General features: G+C 46.0%; 1 protein-coding gene across 1 annotated transcript in view; it reads left to right on the forward strand.

Moving 5' to 3' along the window:
* THBS4 (thrombospondin 4) overlaps positions 1-27,991 on the forward strand; it is a 53,682-nt gene that overhangs the window by 21,047 nt on the left and 4,644 nt on the right. Inside the window, exons 3-17 of the mRNA XM_003785947.2 lie at positions 4,886-5,133; positions 7,820-7,928; positions 8,284-8,366; positions 8,717-8,768; positions 8,945-9,147; positions 10,888-11,025; positions 13,769-13,837; positions 17,163-17,315; positions 19,385-19,489; positions 19,729-19,836; positions 20,101-20,260; positions 21,184-21,302; positions 22,149-22,201; positions 26,683-26,876; positions 27,806-27,984. Of these exons, the coding sequence (XP_003785995.1) occupies positions 4,886-5,133; positions 7,820-7,928; positions 8,284-8,366; positions 8,717-8,768; positions 8,945-9,147; positions 10,888-11,025; positions 13,769-13,837; positions 17,163-17,315; positions 19,385-19,489; positions 19,729-19,836; positions 20,101-20,260; positions 21,184-21,302; positions 22,149-22,201; positions 26,683-26,876; positions 27,806-27,984 (1,973 nt within the window). The remainder of the gene's footprint in view (positions 1-4,885; positions 5,134-7,819; positions 7,929-8,283; positions 8,367-8,716; positions 8,769-8,944; positions 9,148-10,887; positions 11,026-13,768; positions 13,838-17,162; positions 17,316-19,384; positions 19,490-19,728; positions 19,837-20,100; positions 20,261-21,183; positions 21,303-22,148; positions 22,202-26,682; positions 26,877-27,805; positions 27,985-27,991) is intronic.

Consider the following 27,991-nt stretch of genomic DNA (forward strand, 5'->3'; position numbering starts at 1 on the left):
GAGCTGTGATGCCACAGCACTCTACCCAGGGGGACAGCTTGAGGCTCTGTCTCAAAAAAAAAATAAAAAAGGAAAGAAAATTCTTTCCCAAGATAATGATATTCCAAATCTTCATGCGTGAGTCTGGTTTTCTGCCTACTTGCCAATCACTGAAATCGGATTTAATCCGGCTTGGTTATGTGGCTCCTGTGTCCAGCTAGTACCTAGGCATGAAAAGGTGGGTTTTGGACAGTGCCATTAAACCAGGCCAAAAATTGTCATGTACACAAAAATGCTACATTAGAGGGAACAGATTTATGTAAATAAACCAACTGAAAATGTCCCCACATTTTAAAAACAGTATAATGGTGGGCAGCAAAAACCAGAGTGAACACAAGCACTCTATTTTATCTATTTTTTTCCATTCCATAAATGATATATTGACATTGTCAGATGCTGTGGTATACAGGAAAATTATTAAGAAATAGACTGGGCAGCATGGAGGGTAATCAAGGTAGTAGGAAGATTGGGACCAGTCCTGGGATAAGGTTAACAGCATTTAGAATCCACAAGGGAGATGCTGAAGAATTTTGTTTGCTTGCTTCAGAAGGCAACAACTTGATCAGGACAGTCTTATAAAGATGCTCAAGCTGTCAGTCAAAAAAAAAGAAGAGAAAAAACTGTGCAGAAAGAGACCTAAAGTAGGAAAGTGAGTCAGGAATCTGACAGAGAAGCCCAGAGAAGCCCAGGGAAGCAGAACGGAGTCCACCGCCCCATGAGCTGAGCACCTGCTGCCCGGGAGCCCTCAGCCCCATGCGCCGCGCTCCCTGGTTTCTGGGCTGTGGTCAGCAGCTAACTTGTGCGGCTGAGTGAAAACCAAGCCTAAGAACTGAACGTAGCTGAAGAAACAAGGTTGTACCCAGAGCCTGTGTTCCTGCGTCTGGTGCTCCCTGGGGTGGTGACCCGGCCAGAGGTGTGGGGAGCTGGGCACTGCGGTGGCTCCAGGGACTGGCTTCTCACTCCTTCCAGGAGGGGCAAAATGACTGTCTCTTCCTGCCATCGCATTTTCCCCTCTGTCTTACTCGCTCTGCTGTGTGTGTGCTGGGCAAAGATAGGGCGAGGACAGCTGGGCAAGGGAGGCCCCCGAGAGGAAGGAATCGTGTCCGCTCTCTCCCTCCTCTCGTGCTGCTCCTCCGGAGAAGGTCAGGCCAGCTCCCACGGCAGGCTGCGGGCTCCGGGGCAGAGTGTCCAGCTGTTTCCGGGCTCAGTAGGACTGAGGGGAAAACGCCGAGTTTCCTGCAGAGGTCTGCCTGGCCTCCAGGGTAGTCTTACTGCTCAGAAGATAAAGTAAGTGTAGAGGCACTGATGGAAAGAATTTGCAATAAAAAAGAAAAATGAAAACTGGAAGCCATAAGAGAAACGAGAATTATTGGATCAAGTACGAAGAATGGTTAATGTCAAGGGCACTTGATAATTTTTCTACTAACAGACATTGTGAAGATGGAAGTTTCCATGATTCTTCTTTGCCTTCTTCCTCTTGCTGTTGTCACCAGATCTAGGAGCATGACGGATTGTCATTGAGGGGTTGAATTGCAGCGCAAAGTAAGGCAGGAGTATAGAATCCCCTCAAATGAGAGCGTGAACACAACAGTAGGTTTTGCTACCTGGAATAGAGGCTGGATTGTGACTCTCTACACTTTATTGTCTATAGGAAAATCTTTAAATGCAATCATTCAATTCACTGAAAATTTGTAGTCGGTGTTTAATGCACACCTGCTGTATATAAAGTACGCTACCAGGTACTATTATAAAATTAAACTCAACTATTCAGTTCTGAAAACAAACCTTGGCCCACATGCCCTACAAAGGCCCGTTAGAAGCAGGCAACATGCCTGAGAAAATATGTTTCCTTTGACTTTCACAAAATATTAGTTTGGGGAGGAAAAATCATGAGTATTTGCTTCAAGCCTCCATGTATATCCTCTTAGGTAGTTAATATGGGGATCAGAAATGGTGGCCATGGCTCGGCGCCTATAGCTCAACCGGCTAAGACGCCAGCCACGTACACCTAAGGTGGCGGGTTCGAATCCCCAGCCCGGACCGCCAAACAACAATGATGGCTGCAACCAAAAAAAAAAAAGCCAGGCGTTGTGGCGGGCGCCTGTGGTCCCAGCTACTTGGGAGGCGGAGGCAGGAGACTCGCTTGAGCCCAGGAGTTGGAGGTTGCTGTGAGCTGTAATGCCACGGCACTCTACCCAGGGGGACAGCTTGAGGCTCTGTCTCAAAAAAAAAAAAAAAAGAAAGAAAGAAATGGTGGCCATAACTACAGTCAGATACTGAGTAAATGTGCGTGTGACCTAATTCAAGTTTGGTGGTCCAAGTAGTGTTTCTCTTGGCGTGTACAAACTGCAGGTATTTGCAAAACTGTTGTAAATAGTCAAGTAATAGAAGTTCTTAAAAAATTGAGTTAGTGCATATGTCTGGGCTCAATTTCTCCGTATTTTGATTACTATATATGTCTCAAATTTCCAGCCATGCAGGAAATTATTGTAAATTCTCAACAATTTTTTTGAAATTTTAATTAATTTAAATCTGTATTTTTTTTTATTTTTCATTTTTCTATTTTACTGATAGATAATGTTTTACATATTTGTAGGGTACATGTGAATTCTCAACAAGTAATATTATATAAAAGGGCAAAAATTCTGTTGTATCCCAGGTTAGAAATAACCCTAGAATTTCTACTTATTTCTATTTTCTTCCGTTCTATTATTTTCTTCTCATACCGCAGTTATTTAAGTCTTGCCATTTATTTATATTTATTCAGTACTTCAGGAAACTTAGTCTTGAACTAAGAATCATAGAAAGTCCGTCTAGTTAATCTGTCTTGCCAAATCTCACCAATTCTCTTCTCTCAGGAAGCAAGTGGTCATAACCTCATAGACATAGAGAAGATCCTGTCTGGCTCCTCCCGCTGTGTCTGTGCATCACAGAACCTCCTGCCAACTGGCTCTCTCTGACCATAATCAAATGGAAAATCAGATCTAGTCAGAGCTCAGAAGGGGTGGGAAAATGAACCCAGAAAGTCTAATGTGGAGAAAGGCTTAAAATATATCCTTAAAGTTTCACAGTAGTGATATTTTCCTGGGCAAGACTGCAACATAAACAGGTATTCTTGGCTCACCAATCCAGGGGCAGCACCAAGTTGGCATCTACACTGAACGGAAAAAGTACCTGAGGAAAGATGGGGCAAGTGACTGGCCCCAGACATACAGACGGACAGCAGCACAGTCTGGGTGCATGTGTGTAACGTGTACATTTCTGGTTTATTCTTTTTGTATAAAAGTAATGATGTTTCTCAGAGAAAAATTAGACAATGAAGATGAGCAAGACCAAAAGAGAAAAAAATGTCAAGAACCCAACAGGTTAATGTTGACGAGTTTCTTTCAATTTTCTATAGATGTTCATGATATATAGACATACACATTTTTTTTAAATGAAATTCTGTGGACTTATACCCTTTTTTCCCCCACTTAACAAAAAGAATGTCTTTTTGTGTTTTTAATATCCAACTATTCCCTAGTATTTCATTTTATGATTATACATTAAGTAGCCAGACCTCTCTTTTTAGATATATCTGTTGTGCCAGATGTTTACCGTGATAAATATTTCTGAAATAAACATTCCTCTTCACACATATCGGTGCTTCATTTTTCTTTAATTCTTCAGTTCTTAAATGTGGTATCAATGGGCCAGAGGTTCTTTACATCTTTAAGGTTCTGATACACTGACTAAATTGCCCTCCAGGAAAGTTCTACCAATTTAAGGCCTTCCCACCTTCAGGCAGATGAAGACTTTCACTCAGAGCTTTGGGGAGCAGTGGTATATTTACCACCTCACTTAGCCAGCAGTATTTGCAGTCAGCCTCTGACCTTGTTCCCAGGGTTGTTTCTGGTGATGAATGTCGGTTTGAGAAAACCTGTGGATGGTCCTGCACACAGAGACCTTGAAAGCAAATCACTTTGGTCTCTCAAGCAAACCTCAGCTCAGCTCCCAAAGGGTTGGCTTGCAGGAATGGATTTATGTTCAAGGCAATAGTCAAGTAAAAAAACAAAGCTTATAATCAGGATGATTTTTCATTGAGTGAGTTTAAGAGGATATGTGAGTAGATACCCACATAAAAAGCAAACAGAAAAGAAGGTTGTGGATTTCCCTCCCAGTCCTTCTCTTGTGACCATGGATACATTTTCTCTAACTGAGCATTGTTAAATTTAGGGACAGTGTGACAGATCACCCTTCATATGACATGTGCGTGTGTACAAAGGCCTACGAGTGCCTGGCATTCCTTTGGAAGATGCCACACTCAGCTTCAGTGTCTAGGCCTGCCATTTCCTATGCCCTTGAGCAAGTACTTTCACTTAAGGGAGCCTCACTTTCCTCATTTATTGTTATTCCAATAACACTGGGTTGCAATGAATAGAAAATTAAGTATGTTAAGTCCCTAAGGACATCCCCCAGGGCCAAGGCAGAGCTCTGAGAACGTTTGGTGAATTAATGGATTAATACTCTCGGGATCTGACTTAGATTTTGCTTTACTTTCTGATGGGGTTCTGCTTGCTCATTGTTCTTACTGTTCTCTGAAATCATATTGTTTATTTTCAAATTTGCTATGTATTCTCTGTTTCTCCATCAGCACAGAACATCCTCAGAGGACAGTGAGCTCCTTGGAATGAGAGTTTAACAGTACCTCCACTCCATTCTGACTGGTGAGCCAGTCAGAATTTCTCTGTGTTTTGCTCACATTCTTTCCAGAGACCCACCCGGTCTTGTGGCCAAGAGGCCGTTCAGCACAAGACCACTCTTCTCCCGCTCATCACACCATTCATTGGCCTATGCTTGGTTCCAGCCATCCTCCGGTACCTGAAGAATGATGGGAAGATCCATTTGGTGGTTTTCAACAACCTGCAGCTGGCAGATGGGAGGCGGCACAGGGTCCTCCTGAGAATGACCAATCTGCAGCGAGGAGCTGGTTCCATCGAGCTCTACCTGGACTGCACCCAAGTGGATTCCGTTCACAATCTCCCCAGAGCCTTTTCTGGCCTCTCCCAGAGTCCTGAGTCCATTGAATTGAGGACTTTCCAGAGGAAGCCACAGGTAGGAACCCACAGACTATTCTCCGAAGTGCAAAGATGGGCAGCCAGGGCCTAGGGAGAGCAAAGCAGTGTCTTCAGAAAAATGTGCCAAGACTTGATGCTGGCCAAGTGCTCGAAGCACCTGCGAAGCTTGGAGAAGAACTGCTAGAGGGCCACCCTCCAGACAAATTGAATCGAAATCTGGGTGGTGGTGCTGGGTATCAGCATTTAAAAAAAAAAACTGATTCTGAGGTGAAGCTTAAACTGAGAGTTTCTGCTTTCACTGATTAGTAACGATTTTAGATACAATTATAAAGTTGGAAAAGAAGAGCAAAAATAAGAGGATGATAGCATGATCTATTTTCAACTTTCTATGATATTACTTATTACTTTTAATGAAAATTTTAAAAAGAATCATTAGAAACTGCATAGCACTGGGAACAGCATTTTTCATAGGTCTCGTCAGAGTATCCACTAACAAAAAGGAACCTATTGCTAGCTCTTAAAATAAAATCCCATCACTACTGTCTTCTGTTTTATACCATGTTAATGGTGGGATTTTTTATTATTATGATATCATTGCACCTGCTGTAGAAATTGCCTCATACATTTCTTTTAGGATTTTGTGCCAGAAAATGCTATTTCCTATTTAAAAAAATAATAATAATAAAACTAGTATTCTTTGTCGTTTCCAATAATACCTAACTAGTAATAGTTCCTGAATTGTATCTGATATGGAAGTCAATGTCAAAGTCAGTAACTGTGTCCATCTATTATGGCCCATAATATTTTTTGTCTTCTATTTCTCAATCTTTATTTTCTGTTTCTATTTTATTATTTCATTATACATATATATGCTTTGGTTACAAGCTTCTCTGAGCCCTTTGTACAGACAGGATGTAAGCAATGATTTCCATTATATATAGGAATGCTGTGAGGTTTTAGATAGTAGTATAAAAAACTATGACTCTAACTCTAGAATTTTGTGCTTAAACAACAGGAAGCATTTTAAAGCAGAAATGCCAAGAAAGAAAAAATCCAAAGTTTTTTTATTTTTTGGATTATTTTTTTGCTTTTGCAGAGAGAGAGGTTTTTAATGTAGATTTACATATAGAAAAATTAATGAATAGAAAGATATATGAACCTTATCTCTGAATCCCCAAAGTAGCCCAAGTAATCAGAAAGACAGTCAACATTGTGTCACAGATTATTTCAGAAATTAGTTATCTACCACCCAATAAGTCAATCTCTAAAATAGGACTCAGCCTGACAAGGTCATTAGAAACTATACTCATTAAAATTTTCTCAGAAGCTCTACCTCCTTAGACTATCAGTAGGGGTCACACTGGGTCAGTTTCATGGTCACCTACTCGTTCAACAAATAGGCACACTCTAGGCCAGTGTTGTTCAACCTTTTTTATCTCATGGCACACTTGAACCTATAGTTAAATTTCCATGGCACACTTAAAATTATGTTGATCCAAAAAAAGAGTAAGAAAAAGAATACACTTACTGTGCTTTGAACTTCTTTTGAAAATAATTAATGATCTTTAAAATTCTCACAGCATACCTAAGATCCTCTCATGGCACACCAGTGTTCCTTGGCACACCAGTTAAAATTCAGTGCTCTAGGTATTAGGGATACCGTGAAGGGCAAAACCAACTGTGGCCTCCATGGAGCTTATAGCCTAATGTCCAGCACAATATCTGTTACGTAGCACGTGATGCATAAATCTTAGCAAAATTGAAAAGTAGAATTTCTCTGAAAATCCACAGCATGCTCATTTCCGAAATAACAATGGTGACTTTACGTTGGCAGTTAACATAAACTTTTTCTGTCATAAACATGTAATATGTGTACAGTAGAAAGGAGTACAAATAGAAGTTACAACATAAAAGGGTGAAGAAATTGACTTTTCAACTAACAATGAATAGTTGATATCAACTAGTAGTATAAAAATATGATATCACCTCCCCAGTGATCACAGAAGATACTGTTCGTTTTCACAGCCCGTGGAAATCAAAGCCTTTACTAAAGTGTGGCATTAACACGTCCTAATACAATACTGTTCACAGTTGAGGTCAAACACCACACGTGTTGGGTCATGCCTATAATCTCAGCAAGGAGGACTACTTGAGGCCTGAAGTTTAAAGCCCACCCTGGGCAACGTAGTGAGACCCTGTCCCTAGAAAATTAAAAAAAAAATAGCCAGGCACGATAATGCATGCCTATAATCTCAGCTACTTGGGAGGCTGAGGCAAGAGGATTGCTTGAACCCAGGAATTTGAGACTACATTGAGTTATAAGGATACTGCTTCACTTAGCCTGGGTAACAGAGCTAGACCCTGTCTCAAAAAAAAAAAAAAAAACTAGGATCAATATCTTATTGATTATAGTCTAAACGTCATTAAAAAAATTTCAGACAATTCTTAAGAGTTCTCCTGCTACAAAATAACTCATTAACCATGTAGGAAAATAGCCGTTTTTCTTCTCGGCCACCTTGATGAACTTTCAGGCCAGACATTGTCCTAGGCTACTGTCACTTTCACATTCACTTCAGAAAGATCAGGCTGGCCGGCCAGCTTTAGGGAAAATGTGAATCTACAGAATTATGTAAGACGTCAGAATCCCAGTGTACGGGGCTACTCTATCATGAAAACTGCCTGAATAGCTCAGCAACCTATGGTGTGAATGTGATTTCTTCCAGGACTTCTTGGAGGAGCTGAAGCTGGTGGTGAGAGGCTCATTGTTCCAGGCAGCGGGACTGCAAGACTGCTTCCTACAGCAGAGCGAGCCCCTGGCCACCCCAAGCACAGGTGTGGTGAGCCCTTGGGCATTTTGCACACCTCATTTTGCACAACACAGACTAACCCCACGTCCCCCGAATGAACAGGGTCCCAGCAGAACGTATCTAGAATCCAGGTTCTTGTGCAAAGTCTGGGACAAGGAATATTTTCATTGCACTTTTATTTTTCTAACTCTTTTCTAAACTAATTAGCCAGTGGCATCATTATCTTTTTTTAGGTGAATCAGAGGAATTACCCCAAATTCAGATACCCTAACTTTTTGAATCACTTGTCAAGGTGATTCTCTGGGGAAGCGTTTGGTTTTGAATCACTTAGAAATGACAGTCACCAGCTGAATACTCCTTGCCTTTTGCTGTTCCTACAGGAGACTTTAATCGTCAGTTCTTGGGTCAAATGACACAATTAAACCAACTTCTGGGAGAAGTGAAGGACCTTCTGAGACAGCAGGTAACCAACAGGACGTGTCATCAGAAAAGCCCCAGCAGCAACCTGTGCAAGCTGGCGGAGCTGCAGGCCTGCTCAGGCAGCAAGGCAGGCTCTGAGGCAGACATCAGGGGTCCACGCAGCCCCCCACCCCAGGGCTCTACTAGGAGGGCTCTGGAAATGGGCCTGAGCTTGTCACAAATACAGCATGGTTCCAAGCAGAGCAGGAACCGCCAAGGGTGGTTCTATGTGTAAGTGTAGTGTGTTAGCTCTGCTGTAAGAGTGATGGGGACAGCTACCCAAGGATTCCTTCATTTCGGGAACACACCAGGCACTCCTTTTCAATCCTTTTTTCCCTCTTCTCATTTTTAAAGGTCAAAGAAACAACATTTTTGCGAAACACCATAGCTGAATGCCAGGCTTGCGGTAAGTGCATTTCTAGAAATGGGCTCATTCTGAGTCAGACAAAGCAGACAGGTGAAAGGCCTGAGGCTTCGGCAGGTTCACCGTGAAGCTGGAGGGAAGGGGAAAGCAAATTTCATTTTGCGTCCTGTATATCTTCCAGATGGTGAATGAGCCTGTGCATTCCTGTTTTTCTCTAGGTCCACTCACCGTTCAGGCTCCAACCCCAAGCACACTGGTGCCCCCAGCACCGCCGGCACCACCGACACGTGCACCACGCCGGTGTGACTCCAACCCATGTTTCCAAGGCGTCCAATGCATTGACACCAGAGATGGCTTCCAGTGTGGGTCCTGCCCCGAGGGCTACACGGGAAATGGGATCACCTGTTCGGATGTCGATGAGGTAAAAGTTCACCTAGACAGAGGAGGGGCTCCCTGAGTCTCCTCCGCACCCTCAGCACATGGGGGAAAGCCGAGCTGATGAATAAGGGATGCCTTGGGGTGCCCTCCAGGCTCCATAAAAACTGCGTCCTTACAAATCCCTGGAGGACCCCGAGACGCAGTGAGTGGCTGAAGGAGGCCTGACACCCACGGGTGGCTGTGCGTGTTGTTCCTCCTCTCTGTTTCCAACTCTTCCCCCAGTCCGTGTTGCTACGATGCTGACATTTCTGCTTTACATCCCAACATCCACATTGATTAGTTCTCTTAAGCAGTCTATGTTACAATTTTGCTTTTCCCATGATTTTGCGAACATAGGAGAGGACTTTTGTAAAGGTATATTTCAGGGCTTATAATAGATTTCTTCAGGCTTCCTACATAAAGGAGCAGAGGGGGCTCTCACACCAGCAAGCCCCATTGGGGAGGCCCTGTAACCCAGAGGTAGAACCAGCAGGATCCCGCAAATATGGGCTGCTTGGCTGGCAGAGCCCCAGGAGAGACTGTTTCAAGGCCATAGTTAGCCAGTCACTAGTCCAGTGGCAATTCAGTAACCATACCAGGTAGCAAGGCTGCCACCAGCACTTGCCTCTCAGCCAGCCAGAGGAAGGCTGGGAGGAGGAGCAGAGGGAGGTGCCCACGGACACACACGGGCTCCCACGGGCTCGAAGCAGCACCTGGCTGCCTTCCTTCCCTGGTAGTAAGCAATTAATATGGTCTCTAGTAATCCCTCAATTGGAGAAACATCTGTACACGTTTCACAGAACTGCATCTGGTTTTTATCTGGGAATTGGAATTTTCCTTATTTGAAAGAACAGGAAGTGGTCATGATGTTTTTTACATTAGTTGAAGTGGTTAAAATTAAAAAAAAAAAAAAGGATCAGAACCAATCTCCAAGATTTCAAGAGCCTTGGAATAGCCCTTGAAAGGGCATGACGGCAGGCACAGACCCCCATGGCCACACCTTGCTGAGGAAACCCCTGCGCTGGCTTTGTCTGCTCCAGGTCTTTCTATTAGAGTAGGTCGCCTTTGGCTAAGGCCTTTGGAGTCACCTAACAGCCAGCTGACAAATGGTTCAGGCACACAGTCCTTTCACAGAGATTTGTGAATCCAGGTTAGAACACCAGGGAGCCTCTCGCATTGGGAGGAAGGCTGGTTAATATCAAGGACCCTTTCCACCTGGATGTGCCATTATTCTGTGATACTGCCAAGCCTGCTCCAAGGCAGCCTAGATTGTGTGGCTCTGGGAGTCAGTGGGTAACTAGGGAGTTAGAAGCCTTTATTTCCTTCTATCTTTTTTTTTTTCACCAAAATATAGTTAAATGACTAAACAAACATGTACAAATAGATGAATAAAATTTTGAGAGTGTTTGTGTGGCTAAAGACTTTGAACTTTTGGCTCAGCACCTGTGGCTCAAGTGGCTAAGGTGCCAGCCACATACACCTAAGGTGGCAGGTTCGAATCCAGCCCGGGCCTGCCAAGCAACAGTGATGGCTGCAACCAAAAAAAAATAGCCGAGCATTGTGGCAGGCACCTGTAATCCCAGCTGCTTGGGAGACGGAGGCAGGAGACTCACTTGAGCCCAGGAGTTGAAGATTGCTGTGAGCTGTGATGCCACAGCACTCTACCCAGGGGGACAGCTTGAGGCTCTGTCTCAAAAAAAAAAAAAAGACTTTGAACTTTTTTTTTTTTTTTTTCTGTCTCTAGTGCAAATACCATCCCTGCTACCCAGGCGTGCGCTGCGTGAACTTGTCTCCTGGCTTCAGATGTGATGCCTGCCCGGTAGGCTTCACAGGGCCCATGGTCCGAGGTGTCGGGATCAATTTTGCCAAGTCAAACAAACAGGTGGGCTGAAGTTATGGTTTCTATTTGGTTTTCATCTTAACAGAACAATTCTAGCTGTTTCCCACCTCTTCAGTATAACCCCCCCACCTCCAAAGCAGCCAGTGCCATGTGGAGTGTCACGGTGCACCTGTCACAGTGCACGGCGAGCAGATTAGCATCTGGTCCGACTCGTTTCTGAGTGCATATGAACATAAATCTAGAAGGGAGGAAGCTGTTTAGTGGAGTAATACTCATCAGTAGAAAACAGTCAGTGGGGCGGTACTGGCTAGGTGGCATACTCTCAGACTTATTTTATTAATAGCCATTGAAAATTTTGTCCTGCAAAATAACTTGAGAATCAGGGAAACCAATAAAAGCTTTGAAAAATTAGGTCACTTTCACAAAGTCATTGTTGCCAATCAGAAACTCTTTTAGAGATGAGGGGATTTCGAGAGTAGAAATAATCCCCTAAAGCGTCCTCCCCCCTTTTCTTATCATAAGCTATAAATTGCCATAAAGCACCTGAGTACTTCATGACAGTCTCCATTTATTTCCAAATGTTCTACTATATCCTGGTCATTATTTAACCGACTGACTATGAAATTCCTTCTGATGTTTTCAGCCCTTGAAAATGGTTGGTCCATAAATATATTTTACTACCTTCGAGAAATTATTAGCACTGAAGAAAGGTAGGGATTCGTTATCTCCCAGCTGCCTGTCAAAGGATTTCTAGAGGGCATGATTTTTTAATACTAGATAAAGGAGGCAAGGAATGACAAGCCATTGGAGTGATGACCCAGCATTTTTCTTCTTTTCCTCTAAAGACAAAAATCTCTAAGACCAAACCAAGGAAAATAGACAAAATGAAATATAAGGAGCTTGGCACGAGGTAGTAAGAAATTCTTCCCAGTGGACTTCTGGCAGCATGGTAGCCAAACTGAAGCAGAGGGAGCACCTTGCTAAAATTTAGCAACATATTTTAATATATACCAAGAGCAAAAGAAAGAAAAAGAAATGGGGTACAGGTTCTAGAAACATGGAACTCACAGCCAGAACTGAGAGTGGGGCCGAGGCCACAGCAGCTCATGGGAGGTGGCAGCGAGTCTGGTCTAAGCGGTAGGAAGCTGGGGTTCTAACATCAACGTGGTGTAGCACATTCAGTCTCAGAACTTGACAAAGACCTGCCGTAAACCCAGGGGCCTTAAGAACTACCTTGCCCATTACAAGGTGATAGAAAAGCTGGATGAACCCTGAGAAACAACAAAGAGGCTTGACTTCAGCTTTGGGATGTGGCTGACAAAAATGACAGTGACCATGACCACAACAAAGCGTCAAGCTTGAACCGCACGCAGTTTTGAGCTCCACATCTATGCTACACGTATAATGCAGAAACATTAAGCCAAGACATTAAAGTAATCATCACCCCCAGAGCTCTGGTGAAAGTCAAAGGCATAACACTATGGAAAGACTCCCAAATTCAGGGCCAGTAGAAGGCCCACAGGCAAAATCCTGGCTACTACGGGTATGCTCATAAACACATGTGGCAGTTTATGTGAAGAAACTACCCTGAGGAAGCGTATATATGCAAAATAAATTTAAAAGGACAAAGAGTTGGTGTGCTCCCTGAATGGGCACAATGTGGGCACACCTACGTGGGACTCTCCCGTGGGCTGGACACAACTACAATAGGAACTATACCTCACAAATGCAAACACTGTAAACTAATTCTATGTCCCCTCAAATTAACCTAAATTTTTTTTAAGGGGGGGGATTTTAAAAAAGGACAAATAGATAAAGGAAAGACTAAATATCATAATTAAAGAATAGGGCAATATGAAAAAAAGCCAGATGAGTTTGAGAAATAGTTAAACACAACTTCTACAAATGGAAAATATAATCAGTGAACGTAAAAACTCAATAGATGGGCAAAACAGATTAGACATGGCTAACAGGAAATTCATAGGCCAGACAGTGAATCTAAGGAAATCATCCAGAATGCAGCACAGAGTGGCTGGGCGCAGTGGCTCACGCCTGTGATCCTAGCACTCTGAGAGGCCGAGGTGGGTGGATTGCCTGAGCTCACAGGTTTGAGACAAGCATGAGCCAGAGCGAGACCCGTCTCTAAAAATAGCTGGGCGTTGTGGCAGGTAGTCCCAGCTACTTGGGAGACTGAGGCAAGAAAATCACTTGAGCCCAAGAGTTTGAGGTTGCTGTGAGCTGTGACCCACAGCACTCCACTGGGGGTGACTAACTGAGACTGTCTCAAAAAAAAAAAAAAAATGCAGCACAGAGAAATGAAAGTATAGAAAATATAAAACAAGCAGCTAACAGTCAAAAAAATATATTAATGAGAAACTTCAATATTCATCTTATTGTTCCAAAGAAAGAGTAGAAAGGAATAGAGGGAGGCTTAGAATTTTTCAGAAATAAAGAAAGATAGGCATCGTCAGATGGAAGAGTATGTTGCATCTAAAGCTGGATAAAAACTTTCCTAACGAAAACGTTGTGAAACAGGTGAATTATGCAAGTTGTGTTTTCTAGACAGTTTTAAGTACCATGAAGGTAATTATTATTTGCAATTAGATCAAGTATATTTAAGTTGGTACAAGTGCAGAGAGATGGCAAAAATAACCCTCAGATTACCATTCTACCTGAAATTCTGTGTCTTCACTTCGCACAAAGATATAAAAACAAAGGAAATGCGTTTGCATTCTTACTTAATCAGCACGTCACTCAGGGCTTTCTTTAAACTTTTCCACACTAGGTCTGCACTGATATTGACGAGTGTCGGAATGGAGCCTGCGTTCTCAATTCTATCTGCGTCAACACTTTGGTGAGTATTTCTCACAGCTGTTATGGAAGAAGAACCAGATATTAAAACAAGTGTATGGTTTATAGATAATAACCCTAAACATACATAGAACATATTGACATAATATATTTGGTTGGCAGACGAAGGGTAAGAATTTGTGCTAAAATAGTGTTTAAAAGGAAAGTAATTATGTAAGTCATTTTTATATAAGAATAATTTCGTGGCTCAGTGCCTGTGGCTCAAGTGGCTAAGGCGCCAGCCACATACACCTAAGGTGGCGGGTTCAAATCCAGCCCGTGCCCACCAAACAACAATGATGGCTGCAACCAAGAGATAGCTGGGTGTTGTGGTGGGCGCCTGTGGTCCCAGCTACATGGGAGGCAGAGGCAGGAGACTCACTTGAGCCCAGGAGTTGGAGGTTGCTGTGAGCTGTGATGCCACCGGCACTCTACCCAGGGGGACAGCTTGAGGCTCTGTCTCAAAAAAAAAAAAAAATTTAAAAAATTTTAAAAAAATAGCCAGACATTGTGGCAGGCGCCTGTGGTCCCAGCTACTTGGGAGGCAGAGGCAGGAGACTCACTTGAGCCCAGGACTTGGAGGTTGCTGTGAGCTGTGATGCCACAACACTCTACCCAGGGGGATAGCTTGAGGCTCTGTCTCAAAAAAAAAGAATAATTTCGTAAGTGCCAAGTTTTTTATCTTCTATCAAAGTGGCAATGGTAGGTTCTTAGATGACATTTGTTGAATAAAATGTTACCCCTTGTATTTTAAAATGATGAAGAGCTTGGTAGTGTATATGAATAATCCAGTATTTTACCAGTGACTACAAGTCCCCAAGTGGTAATATTCATGTTCATAAAACATCTCAAAAGCCATTTGTATTATATTAAGTTAAGGTGCTTAGCACTCAGGGTTGTCTATAACTTAAATGTTCAGATATGGGTTTTATTTTTAAAAGTACCTGTCAACTGTGTCCAAGATGAAAGATGTAGCAGAGTTAATTTGCTTAATTTTTTATCAACAAAAGAACACTATTTTTAAGTTAGCGTATGTCTCTGGGAAAGTTATTTAATGCTTAGGTTCCTTGTTTTCTTGTTAGGAAAAGTACTTTACAAATATCAAGTCATTTATTTTAATCCTTACAATGACCCTATGAACAGGCACTATTATCTCTGTTTTACAATTGAAGAAACAGGCACAGAAATACAATAAGACTAAGGTCACACATCCTGTGAGACTTCCAGTCTGGCTACAGAGCCTGAGTTCTTCTCCACAATGCTACACCGTTTAGGAATATACAGAGATTTAGTGCTCCTGCACTTTTTTTTTTTTTTTGAGACAGTTTCACTGTGTCACCTAAGCCAAAGCACAGTCATCACTAGCTCATCATAGCTAGTGCATAATAATGTCATCACTATGATGCAAGCTCACTGCAACCTCTAACTCCTGAGCTCAAGCAAACTTTCTACCTCAGCCTTTCAAGCAGATGGGACTATAGGCTCCTGCCACATGCCCAGCTAATTGTTCTATTTTCTGTAAAGACAGAGTCTTGCTGTTGCCCAGGCTGGTCTCAAACTCCTGGCCTCAAGTGATCCCACCTCAACCTCCCAAAGTGCTAGGATTACAGGCCCAAGCCACCATGCCTGGCTACTTCTTAGCTTTGCTCTGAGACATTGGTATGAAGATAATAAGCAAGCCGCCCAGAGAGAAGTAACATAGACCGACCAAGGCTAGCTGGTACTCCAGGGAGCCCCCAGATGAAGGAGTAGGTAAAAAGCAAAGAATACAAACCCAAGAAAAGGAGGGAGCTGGCAACATGTCCAGTGAGGCTGACAGATGGAGAAAGATCATCAGAAAGTGTTCTCTGGACTTAACAATTAAGAGGTCTTGAGTGCCGGGAGGCCAAGGCAGGTGGACTGCTTGAAATTTTGAGACCAGCCCGAGCAAGATGAGACCCTGTCTCTACTAAAAATAAACCAGCTGGGCATTCTGGCAAGTGCCTGTAGTCCCAGCTACTCAGAAGGTTAGGGTATGAGGATCACTTGAACCCAAGAGTTTGAGGTTGCTGTGAGCTATGTATGATGCCATGGTACTCTACCTAGGGCAACAGAGTAAGACTTTGTCTCAAATTTTAAAAAAAAAGGGGAGGCTGGGCTTAGTGGCTCACTCCTGTAATCCTAGCACTCTGGGAGGCCAAGGCAGGTGGATTGCTTGAGCTCACAAATTCGAGACCAGCCTGAGCAAGAGCGAGACCCTATCTCTAAAAACTAGGTGGGCACTGTGGAGGGCGCTTGTAGTCGCAGCTACTAGGAAGGCTGAGGTAAGAGGATTGCTTGAGCCCAAGAGTTTGAGGTTACTGTGAGCTATGATACCACAGCACTCTCTCCAGGGTGACAAAGCAAGACTCTCCCCACCCCCCAAAAAAGAGGTCTTGAGTGACTAAAATCATTGAACTGTGTACTTTTAAGTAGGTATGTTTTATGACATGTAAATTTTATCTCAGTAAAGCTGTAGAAGGTGAATAAATTCCCACTATCTATGTACAGCATGGGTGATTATAGTTAATAACCCTGTGTCATATACTCGAATTTTGCCAAAGAGTGGATCTTAAGTATTCTAGAAAAAAGAAGGTAACTGTGTCAATGACGGATGTGTTAATTAACTATGGTAATCATTTCACAATGTATATGTATATCACATCATTACACGATACGCTTTAAGTATATACAATTTTATTTGTCAATTATACCTTAGTAGAGCTGAAAAATTAAGAATAAAAATAAGCATTTTAATTTTAAGCTGTTTTAAAAAGAGAGAGAGAGTTCTTGGCCAGTCCCTGGAGTGTCGTGGCAGTGCAGCTGACAGCCGTTTACCAAGTTTCTCCATAGCAGCAGAATTCTCAGTGTGAGCCACCAGCATTTCTCTGTGCCTGTTCCTTTGTCATTCAACTGTAGAAGAGCCAAAAGAACAGAAAAAAACCTAATAACTTGCATTTTAATCACATCACCTCCCTGCTCCCAGAGAGAGCCTCTCACTCCACCTGCTGGGACATGGTTGGAACTCCCAGCCTTTTCTGGAACCCTGGCCGCCAGGTTGGATTCGGTGAGCCAGCGCCATCATTTCACTACCCAGCCTTCTTCCACCCTGCCTTTTATCCTGTCACTGTCTGAGCACAAGGATTTTTCACCAACATTCACAAGGTCTTGTACAACCGACATGAAAGCAGAGAGGCAGGCGTGGGTCTCACTGACCTGGTGTCCTGAGCATGCGTGAAAACACGCACAGTCACAGATCCTTGGCCTGTAGTTTTGGTCCCCGGTTCATCGTCTTCTCCTTGTCCTTGCAGGGATCCTATCGCTGTGGGCCTTGTAAGCCAGGGTACACTGGCGACCAGACGAGGGGGTGCAAAACCGAAAGAAACTGCAGAAATCCGGAACTGAACCCTTGCAGCGTGAACGCGCAGTGCATTGAAGAGAGGCAGGGGGACGTGACGTGCGTGGTGAGTCCCTCCGCGACTTGCTCTGTCGCTTTTCCACCTCCGTGGTTTGTTTTAAATTTCATGTTAACGTGAGTGTTTGCCTTTGTTGGTAGTCGTGTCCTGCACCCACAGGACATGATGTGTGCCATATACCCTTACATGGTGCCTGTTAGTGGTGAGGGCAGCCCCCCTCACCACCCCTCTGCGGTTTCTCCTTGTCAGGTAGAAGCACTCCACAGTGACAGCACTGCAGGCTACATGCGCACAGAGGTGACAGTAACATGGGCAGCTGAGTTTGTGGGGTATGGGGGAGCAGTCTGAAGTCCATCTAGCCATCAGCTGCCTTCTCTCTCCCTCATGGCCATGGGGTGACACCACCCACTTAGGGAGCCTGCAGTGCAGCCCCCGCCGCGTACTTTCCATGGAAAGGCCTAAGAAGCAGTGGGGGGGAGGGGAAGGAGCCCCCTCTCTCCTTTCCTTCTCTGGCCCCATCTACCTGTTTGCATCATTTACAAGTGTGCCCACTGTCATTTCTGACTGTCCTCACCCTGCCACTCCCTGTGTCCTTCTGGCCTATTATTCCCAGGTGGGTCACAGCAGAGAGTCAGGGACTGTCATAAACCCTCACAGAGAAACCTCCTGTCTCCCAGAGGGAAGTGGAAGGGGGCAGACGCTGCCCTTCTCTGTCCTTGCCCCTGAATCCAGGCAGCTTAGTGAATGGTTGCACTGCCTGTGCCTTCTCCACCCCGGAGCTGGACCCAGGAGGAGGAGGCTGGGAAGACAGCCCAGCACCCTGGCCTGACACGGTTCACACCAAGCCTGTAGTGGGCCCCACATGAGGAAGGCTCATCTCCACCCTCCATGCCCCAGGATCCTAGGATCCAGAGTCTCACAAGTCAGCAGGCCACTCTCCAGAGTCTGGGATCCCCAGGCCCCTGTGATCACCCTGAGCAGCAGGACGGACTCCGGGAGACCTTGTTCCTTTTGTTTATATCTCAAACCTAGACTTCCTTATCTTATGTGTGCAAAATTTTCTGCAATAAGCATATCACTTTTGAGATTGGAAAAATAAGAGTCAAAAACAAGTAAAAAAATAAGTAAATATGATAAAGTCAACTCTCCCTCATAACACAGATACTCTGTAACAAGGTCACTGTGAAGAAATACACTGGCTTCAAGGGAGAAAACCCCCAGCCGTTTCCCTAATGCTTGTGATTGGCGTGTTTATGACCAACACACTCGCAGAGAAACAAGCGTATCTCTCTGTTTAAATTCTCATTTTCTCTGAACAAACTGATGACTCCCCTGGGATGCAGGCTCTTAATATGTTTTTGAATTTGTAACACAGCACAACGACAGATGGTAAAGGATTAATAAACTTGGTGTGACTACTAAAATAATTTAATCCACCAGAAAATGGCTCATTAAAAATGTATTCATTCCTAGAGGAAATTTTTTCCTCATTAAAATGAGTCAAGGACTGTACCTCACAGCAGAGCCTCCCAGGCCTTGTACAGGGGCCACCGAAGCAACAGAGCTGGAACAGGGGCGTTGGGAGGGGCGTCCCTGGAATCGCGCCTTCCCGAGCTCTGGTTCCAGAGGGCAAGCGCTGATGGTGGCCTGGGATGTCACCACTCTGACAGCACCTTATTCTGATTAGAGAGGCCAGGAAATGTACCATGTACTCCTGTAAAGTGTGTCTTCTCTTGGCCCTCACTCTGCTCCTCACACTCCCTCCCCCTCCTCTCCTCTCCCCTCCTGTCACAGGTCACCTCTTCCTCCCTCTGCATTTCCAGTGCCCTGTCATGTTCTGGGTCCCCTGCTCCTGTCTTCCTTCCACAAGGCTCTGCCAGCCCGGGGGGGTGGCGAGGGCAGGAGTGGGAAGGAGAGTTTTCTATATACATTTCCCTTTGTATTTTTTGACCTTTGAACCATTAGATTATTCAAATACAATTAGTTTTTAAATCCCTCCCAACGATGCTGTCTCTCTGGGCCCTCCTCTGGACGTGTGCACACAGGGAGCGGAGGCCCTGTCAGCCTCCAGCCTCCCTGCCAGGCTCCACTTCCTCTGATGGGCTTTCCCTTCACAGTGCGGAGTCGGCTGGGCTGGTGATGGCTACATCTGTGGAAAGGATGTGGACATTGACGGTTACCCCGACGAGCAGCTGCCATGCTCTGCCAGGAACTGCAAGAAGGTAAGGGGGGAGGTCCACACTCTGCAGCTTTGCAAAGTCCCAGCCTTTGTGGGGGAGAAGTTCCGTTGCTCTCCTTTAAAATTACACTTTTTAAGTGGCTGCATCTCAAATCAAGCAAAACAGCCACTGATAATAAAGCCAAGCAGCAATCCTTCCGTCCTGAGGCCAAAAATTGTTCTTGACTTAAGACACATGGGGGGTATCACTCTGAGCTGTGTTTCTCCCTCAATTCCCCCCAGGACAACTGCAAGTATGTGCCAAATTCTGGCCAAGAAGATGCAGACGGAGATGGCATCGGGGACGCTTGTGATGAGGATGCTGATGGCGACGGCATCCTCAACGAGCAGGTGCTTGCTGGGGGGCAGGGACTGTGAGTTGCCACATATCAGGGAGGAGGGAAGAAAGCCTTGAAGCTATTTATATGAACCACCTGAAACATGAGTTTCCTCGCCTGCATTCCCATAGCACTGTGCCTTTTTACCCTGTGAGATTCACAAATATTTAAAATATAAAACTGAAAAACTTGGGGCACTAGAGTTCTGACAACTCAGTGGTGGGAGAAGTGGATTCCGTAAACATCTGAGTGAGTGCTCTATCTGCTCTGCTCTTAGGATAACTGCGTCCTGACTCACAATGTGGACCAGAGAAACAGTGATAAAGATATCTTTGGGGACGCCTGTGATAACTGCATCAATGTCATAAATAATGACCAGAAAGACACTGATGGGGACGGGAAAGGAGACGCCTGTGATGATGACATGGATGGAGATGGTCGGTTTGTCCTGCTTTGTCTTTTACTGGGGATTCATTGGTCCTTTTGCCCTTGTTCTCTGAGAGTGGGAATAGAGCTGCTGCCTCAAGGCCTTCCCGCTCTGGGTGACTCACTGCGGACTGCATCTGGAGGGCCCACGGTGGACATGTGTGGGAAGGAGCGTTCGCAGCCCACTCCCCTACTCTGTGTCCCCTCAGGGTGTGTCTTTAGGGCATGGGCCTTCCCCAGCTACATCCACCCCACTCCCCACCACCCTTTTCAGATGTGAGGGACCTGGAGGTGGGGAAGTGGATAAGAGGAGTTTCAGCAGGGCCACAGTCTGCACACACATCAAGGATCTTTGAAGGAGAAATACCACCCCGCCCCAAACGCACTCCAGAATGCCCCTAAAACATGATCTCACCTTCAGTGAGCCTGACCAATGACCCAGATCCCGTGGTGTGCTGGTAAACCAGGCCCAACATGTAACATTTGCCACAGTGTAACTAGGCACTGGCACCACTGCTGATTTCAAGTGACCGATACGACATTGTTGAACGCAAAATTAAAAAGAGAGGAGACTCTGTGGGCCCAGCTCCAGCACAACCCTGCCGAGAGCTGTGGGGTCTCGGTCATAGCTCAGATATCCGTGAGGGCCTCCCTCTGCAGGGCCCATCTACCTGGCCATTGTGACCCCTCCTCTGGTTGCTGGCATGGCCCTTGACATCTTAAATTAGAATTCATTGGATTGATGCCTCTGAGAGCTGTTCATTTTTAAGTCCCCCAGAATCCATCCTTTGAAGTCACCTCCTGATAACTGCTAAAAGGGGTAGTGCCCATGTGATGATGGCCCAGCAGGGGGAACTCCCCACATGCCTGAGCTCCATAGCACCAAGAAGTCCGTGACATTCCCCTGACCCATTGTAGCATTTCTTTCCCACAGGAATAAAAAACATTTTGGACAACTGTCCAAAAGTTCCCAATCGTGACCAGCGGGACAGGGATGGTGATGGTGTGGGGGATGCCTGTGACAGTTGTCCTGACGTCAGCAACCCTAACCAGGTTAGTGGGGAACAGGGGCATTCAAGCCCAACACTGAACTCCCCCATGCAAAACCCCGTTTACACCAGTGTCTAGAAACACAACCGAGCCTGTCAGGCAGGTCTTTGCTGTTACCACTTACCTAGCAGAGAGGGGGAGCAACCATACCCATTAGGCATGAAGATAATGGGATGATCCCTACAGGAGATCTGAGGACCTGGGGACTAATACCCCAGGCTGCTGAGTACCTACCAGGTTAGTAACATGAGCTTCATCACGCCCCAAACAAGGCTTTTATGCTGAAAAGAAAATGGAACATGGAAATTAACCATTGGGAGACCATGTCCCTTTAGTCCCCAAAGCTGTGGACAGCCCATGTATGGACATTTCCAACTGAGTTCAGTGACATGTCTCGTTTCCCTTCTCACTCCCCCTCCCAGTCTGGATAAGTCATTTGTTTTGAGTGTGATATGTCATTTATTTTGAGATCCCCAAGAGAAGGGAGTCATGGTTGCCCTCTGTGACTCACTTACCATTTTGGCCTAATTCCAAATTGCCGAAGTAAAGCAATATCAATTTGCCTTATCTCCCCATGCCTGTGACCTGCCACCATGCCACCCCTGTCCAACCAGCTCATCTGGTGTGTGGGCAGCCCATCCAAGCAGCTTGATATTTCAGAAGGCTTTTTGAAAATTCAGCATTGTGCCTACACCAATATGGTGTTGTCCTTTTGCAGTTTTGCACCACCCCAGTTCCAGAGAAATAATTCCTGAAATCTAGTGATGACAGGCCAGGTCTGCCGTCTCTGGAACACTCTGTACGTGCAGGCCCAGGGATAAATAACAACATATTCTGTTCTCTTTTCAGTCTGATGTGGATAATGACCTTGTTGGGGACTCCTGTGACACCAATCAGGACAGGTATGGCACATCTCCCAGCTGCAGGGAGTCAGATGTAAAATCCAGAGAGAGTTTGAAACTTTCAGGGCCTTCTCCCACCACTTCCCATGCTGGGGGATTTCTGTGGGTGGATGGAAGGACAATGGTCCTGCCTCTGCTTAGGGTTACCATGAAAGTCCCGTGTAGGGGCTGATGGTGTCAGGTGGTTACTAGGCATGCCAGCAAATGGAGTCTATTACAGGAGGCCAGTGGAGTGTTATGCTTCACAGACAGACTCTGGAGTGAGACTGCTACATAGAAATCTCATGTCCGGGGGCGGTGCCTGTGGCTCAAGGAGTAGGGCGCCAGCCCCATATACCATAGGTAGTGGGTTCAAACCCAACCCTGGCCAAAATCTGCAACAACAACAACAACAAAAAAAAAAAAATAGAAATCTCATGTCCCCTTCTTACAAGCTGGATAACTCTTAGGAAAATTACTACTCTGTGCCTTAATTTTTACATCTGTAAAATGATCTATCTAGCTCACATGTCCCATGAAGATTGAGTTAATCCACAAAAAGTATTTCTTATGCTGTCTGTTATTTATGTAGCACTCAGTCAATATTCACTCTTTTATTATTCTGTTCTTTCAGTTCACGAAAACGTCACCATCCTCCCAAAATAGAATGCTGTCAGTTTGTAGAGGGATCACTATTATTTCATTGTCCTTGAAGTGTTTTCATTCAGTTGCCCTTATTCCCATGGAATTGTTCTATGCAAGTGAATTTTGTCAGCCCTCCTGGCCCAGCAAGATGGAGTCCCGCATTAAGACACAGGCTGGGCTCGGCGCCTGTGGCTCAAGCGGCTAAGGCGCCAGCCACATACACCTAAGGTGGTGGGTTCGAATCCCCAGCCCGGGCCCGCCAAACAACAATGATGGCTGCAACCAAACAAATGGCGGGGCGTTGTGGCGGGCGCCTGTAGTCCCAGCTACTTGGGAGGCTGAGGCAGGAGACTCGCTTGAGCCCAGGAGTTGGAGGTTGCTGTGAGCATGATGCCATAGCACTCTACCCAGGGGGATAGCTTGAGGCTCTGTCTCAAAAAAAAAAAAAAAAAAAAAAAAAGACACAGGCTGGACCATCCAGTGTAGGAACATCACCAAAAACATAGACCTGTGCCGCACATTCTTAGACAGGCAGCCAGGTCAGGGATGAGAGGGAAAGGTTCTAAAAGCAAAGCAGGAAAAGATGTAGCTGCTAAAAGATGTTTTCTTCTAATGCCAGGATCAGAGGTTGCCCTACAGAAACCTCCGTACTCTCCTAGAGGGTATAGGGACAGTGCCTGACCCCAGACAGGCTGCACATGGAACTGTGTTTGATGGTAGACTCGAAAGTTGAAGGTGCGCTAAGTAGAGTTAATAGCAGGGATTTATCACCCCAAATCTTACTCAAAGGCAGCTCCTGTCAGGTCCCATCTCCTTCATTATGCTCTATGTCCCTGCTCCGAAGTGTGTAGTTGGCCCATGGTGTCCACAGGGGATTGGTTCCAGGACCCCTGGAGATACCAAAATCCACAGCTGCTCAAGTCCCTTTTATAGAACAGTGTAGTATTGCATGTAACCTCTGCACGTCCTCCTGCATACTTTAAATAGCTCTAGATCACTTAACACCTAATACAATGTAAATGTGGTGTAAATAGTTGTTGTACTGTGCTTTTGATTTGTATTTTTATTGTTGTATCATTATTTTTTATCAGGGTTTTCTCCACATATTTTTCTCTGTGGATGTGGAGCTGTGATACACAGGGCTAACTGTACTAGCTGAGTGAACGTGAATGTATTTCCCTTAGAGTTTCAACTTCTCCCTCTGCAAGCCAGAGGTAATTAAAGACATCTCACAGGTTATGATGAAAATGCACAATAATGGAGGGAAAGCTCCCAGCACAGTGCTGGCTCTCAGGTGACCCGCAGAGAATAGTGGCTGTGTTATTACTGGTTTCACAACATGGGAGGGACACGTCAATGATGGTCTGACAGGGAATGTCTCTATCCCCTCCTGAGGGGGAGGTGGGACTGGTGCCCTGACGACTGCCCTACATGGTGCACATCAAGAACATTCCCTGTGGCAGGTCACCCTGCACTCGGTTTGCCATCGACAGTAATTTCTAAGATAGTCTGTCCCTCTAGCCTTGAGATAGTTGCCTAAAACAAATGACTCATTCTCCATTTTAATTCCCACAAACTTGAGCCTTGGGGAGGAGGACAGGGACTGCTTTTTTTTTTTTTTTGGTATAAAAATGTTCAAGGCTATAAAGAATAGCTGCTGATAGAAACAGCTCAGTCTTGTGCTCTCTAAAGCAGCCCTGCTGTGTGCATAGGAATTCTGCTGTTGGAGCTGTGTCATCTGCTGGTCCAGGTTGTCCTCACTTTCTCTGGGCCCCTGTGTCCCCTGTACCCATCTGGAAGGTGTGGCCTGGAGGGCAGGGTTTGGTCCCCAGCTTCCCTCCTCCGTACTCTCCTAGAGGGTATAGGGACAGTGCCTGACCCCAGACAGGCTGCACATGGAACTGTGTTTGATGGTAGACTCGAAAGTTGAAGGCGCGCTAAGTAGAGTTAATAGCAGGGATTTATTAAGACCATCTGCAAGCAGACGGGCTGCCACTGAAGATGGCAACAGCCTCCAGTTAGGGTAAGGGAGCTCTTTTTGCAGGTTGAGTCCTGTTTGATGAACATCCTGGCACCATTCAGGAAGGGATATATGTGCAGTTCAGGACCTGGTGGGGGTGCCAGGCAAAACCCAATAACTCAGAATGTGGCATAAAAGACCAAAAGCTTTATGAAAGGTCGGAGGGTTATCCGCTGTAGATCTTCTACAACCTGGAAGGAATGTTTAACAGAACCAGAAGAAACAGGGCATGTCCTATTTTGTGGCTGAGGAATGTCTAGACGCAGCAAAGGTAGAGAAAGACAAGTGTTATTCTATTTCCTTAATGAGCATTTAAACCCACCAGAGGTAGAGACTTAATGAGCGTTTAGACCTCCTGGCTACCAGAAAGTAGAAAAGACTAACAAACAGCAGAGGAGCGTTTGCTCTGACCCGAGCAGCCAAGTGGTCTCTGCAGCCTCAGGGAGGCCTCTGGGCACAGGAAAGACTTTTATCTTCAGGTGGCCCTTCAGCCTGGAGAGTTAGTGGACAGAGAGCAGAGTTCTGAGCCAGTCCCTAGACCAGCACTGAGCCCAGCCTGCATGGCCCCTCTCAGGAAGGGGTGGCCTTTTCTCTCTGCCATTCTCCCCACAGCAGTCAGGTCTGAGTCCTCGCTGGGTCCACCAGCCAGGGATGGTGAGCAGCAACACCACACAAAACATGGTGGGGCCTCCTGAGAGTCAGGTACATGGGAAGTGCTTTTGCATGCATTAATTTTTAATATGCCCGGCACAGTGGCTCACCCTGTAATCCTAGCACTCTGGGAGGCCAAGGAGAGTGGACTGCTTGAACTCAAGAGTTTGAGACCAGCCTGAGCAAGAGCAAGACCCCATCTTTACTAAAAATAGAAAAACTAGCAGGGTGTGGTAGTGCACACCTATAGTCCCAGCTACTGAAAAGGCTGAGGCAAGAAAATGTTTCTTTTTTGTTTTGTTTTGCGACAGAATCTCACTTTGTTGCCCCCAATAGAATGCCATGGCATCACAGCTCACAGCAACCTCAAACTCTTGGGCTCAAGCAATTCTCTTGCCTCAGCTTCTCAAGTAGCTGGGACTATAGGTGCCTGCCACAACACCCGGCTATTTTTAGAGACGAGAGCTTGCTCTGGCTCAGGCTGGCCTGGAACTCGTGAGCTCAGGCAAGTCACTACCTGGGCCTCCCAGAATGCTAGGATTACAGGCGTGAGCCACTGCGCCCGGCCTGCAAGAGGATCTCTTGAATCCAAGAATTTGAGGTTGCTGTGAGCTATGATGCCAGAGCACTCTACCTGGGTGACAAAGTGAGACTCTTGTCTCAGGGAAAAAAAAAATTGATATGCAAACCATGCAGTCTTCATAACAACCCTATTAGGTGGATGTTAACATTATGCCCATTTTAGCGATGAGTACACCGAGCCATAGAGAGAGGTCATGGGTCATGCCTGGGGTCACACGCTGGTCAGGGGCTGAGCCAGGATTTACACCGGGGCACTCTGGTTCCACTGCCCCTCACCCTCTTCCGAACTTCACACATCCTCTGAGCTGGGTGTCATCTGGCAGTTCCCAGGGACTGATGGGAGCCTCTGATCATAAATACAGAAACAGACCCTTATCTGCTTGAGTAGGAAATGACTCACTCGTCTCAAGAGGTTAAGGAAGTGGGGAAATTGTCTCTGAGGCCCATTAGACACCCTTATCTAAGGGAAAGACCCCAGTGGGTTTGATTTAAAAAAAAGAAAAAACCAAGCCTGGTAAGAGACCTCAAACTCCCCTTCCTGAGAACGGATGCTTCCTCTTCCCTACTGAACTGCAATCCCAACCACCTCTCCTTACGTCTGCAGTGATGGAGATGGGCATCAGGACAGCACAGACAACTGCCCCACCGTCATCAACAGTGCCCAGCTGGACACCGATAAGGATGGGATTGGTGATGAGTGTGACGATGATGATGACAACGATGGCATCCCAGACCTGGTGCCCCCTGGACCAGACAACTGCCGGCTGGTCCCCAACCCAGCCCAGGAGGACAGCAACAGTGAGCGGCTCAGCCTTTCCCTGGGCTAGGCGGCTCCCCCAGGCTTCCATCCGCCTGGGGACACACCTCTCCCCGGCACCTGCCCAGAGCACCCCCAGCTTCTCTGCCTGGCTGAGCCTGTGTAGACGGTGGACATCTGGTAGAAACCAGCCTCCCACTCCCTCACAGCTGAGCTGCTTTGCGTCTTTCTGAGCAGCCACATGCCACAGCTCAGTCCCCAAGGGCCTTGGGTACGCTGCTCCTCTGTCTTGCTTGCTCCCTCCACTGGGAGTCCCAGAAAAGGAGCAGGGGGAGAAAATGGTGCCGACCCAACTCACTTGCCTATGAGGCCAGGCAGATACAGAAATGTGCACCAGCCCGGCTGTAGGAAGGCAGGAGTGGTGGGCACTGAGTGACGGGGAGAGAGTGTGCCTGGCACAGACATGCAGATGCTTCAGTGCCATCATGGAGTTGAACAAAACATGCTTGTGGGCCACTCAGCCTAGGGCCACCAGAAGTTACAGTCTAGAGAGATACTCTGGTAACAGTAAGAACGTCTCTGCTTTTTATACCTTATAGTCTAGAAAGTTCTGTAGGTATGTGAGGAAGGTCAGGCTAATGATCCACCACTTAGTGAATCCAAGTGTCTGTAACAAGAATTTCCTGGGATGGAGTGGGGGGCAGCTGTTCAGATGGGTCTCACAAGACTCTCTGGGTGTCCTCCATGGGCTGGGCTGGCCTGGTCACCCACCACAAGGACCCCAGGACAGGGCCCAGGGCCAGCAGACATGACTGATCCTAGCGTTCCTCTCCTAGCACTGGTTGAAGATCATGGCCCTGGCTGTGGGAGCCCAAGCCCAAGCTCTTCTGTTCCTCGCCCAGCCCCTGTCTGATGAGGAGTGGGTGGACACAGGCTCTACTGAGCCTCTACGCCCTCTCACCCCACTCAGGTGATGGCGTGGGAGACATCTGTGAGACTGACTTCGATCAGGACCAGGTCATTGATCGGATCGATGTCTGCCCAGAGAACGCAGAGGTCACCCTGACCGACTTCAGGGCCTACCAGACTGTGGTGCTGGATCCCGAAGGGGACGCCCAGATTGATCCCAACTGGGTGGTCCTAAATCAGGTGAGTG

Source organism: Otolemur garnettii, unplaced genomic scaffold (assembly GCF_000181295.1).
Source record: "Otolemur garnettii isolate 467f Iridium unplaced genomic scaffold, OtoGar3 scaffold00017, whole genome shotgun sequence".
Lineage (NCBI taxonomy): Eukaryota > Metazoa > Chordata > Mammalia > Primates > Galagidae > Otolemur > Otolemur garnettii.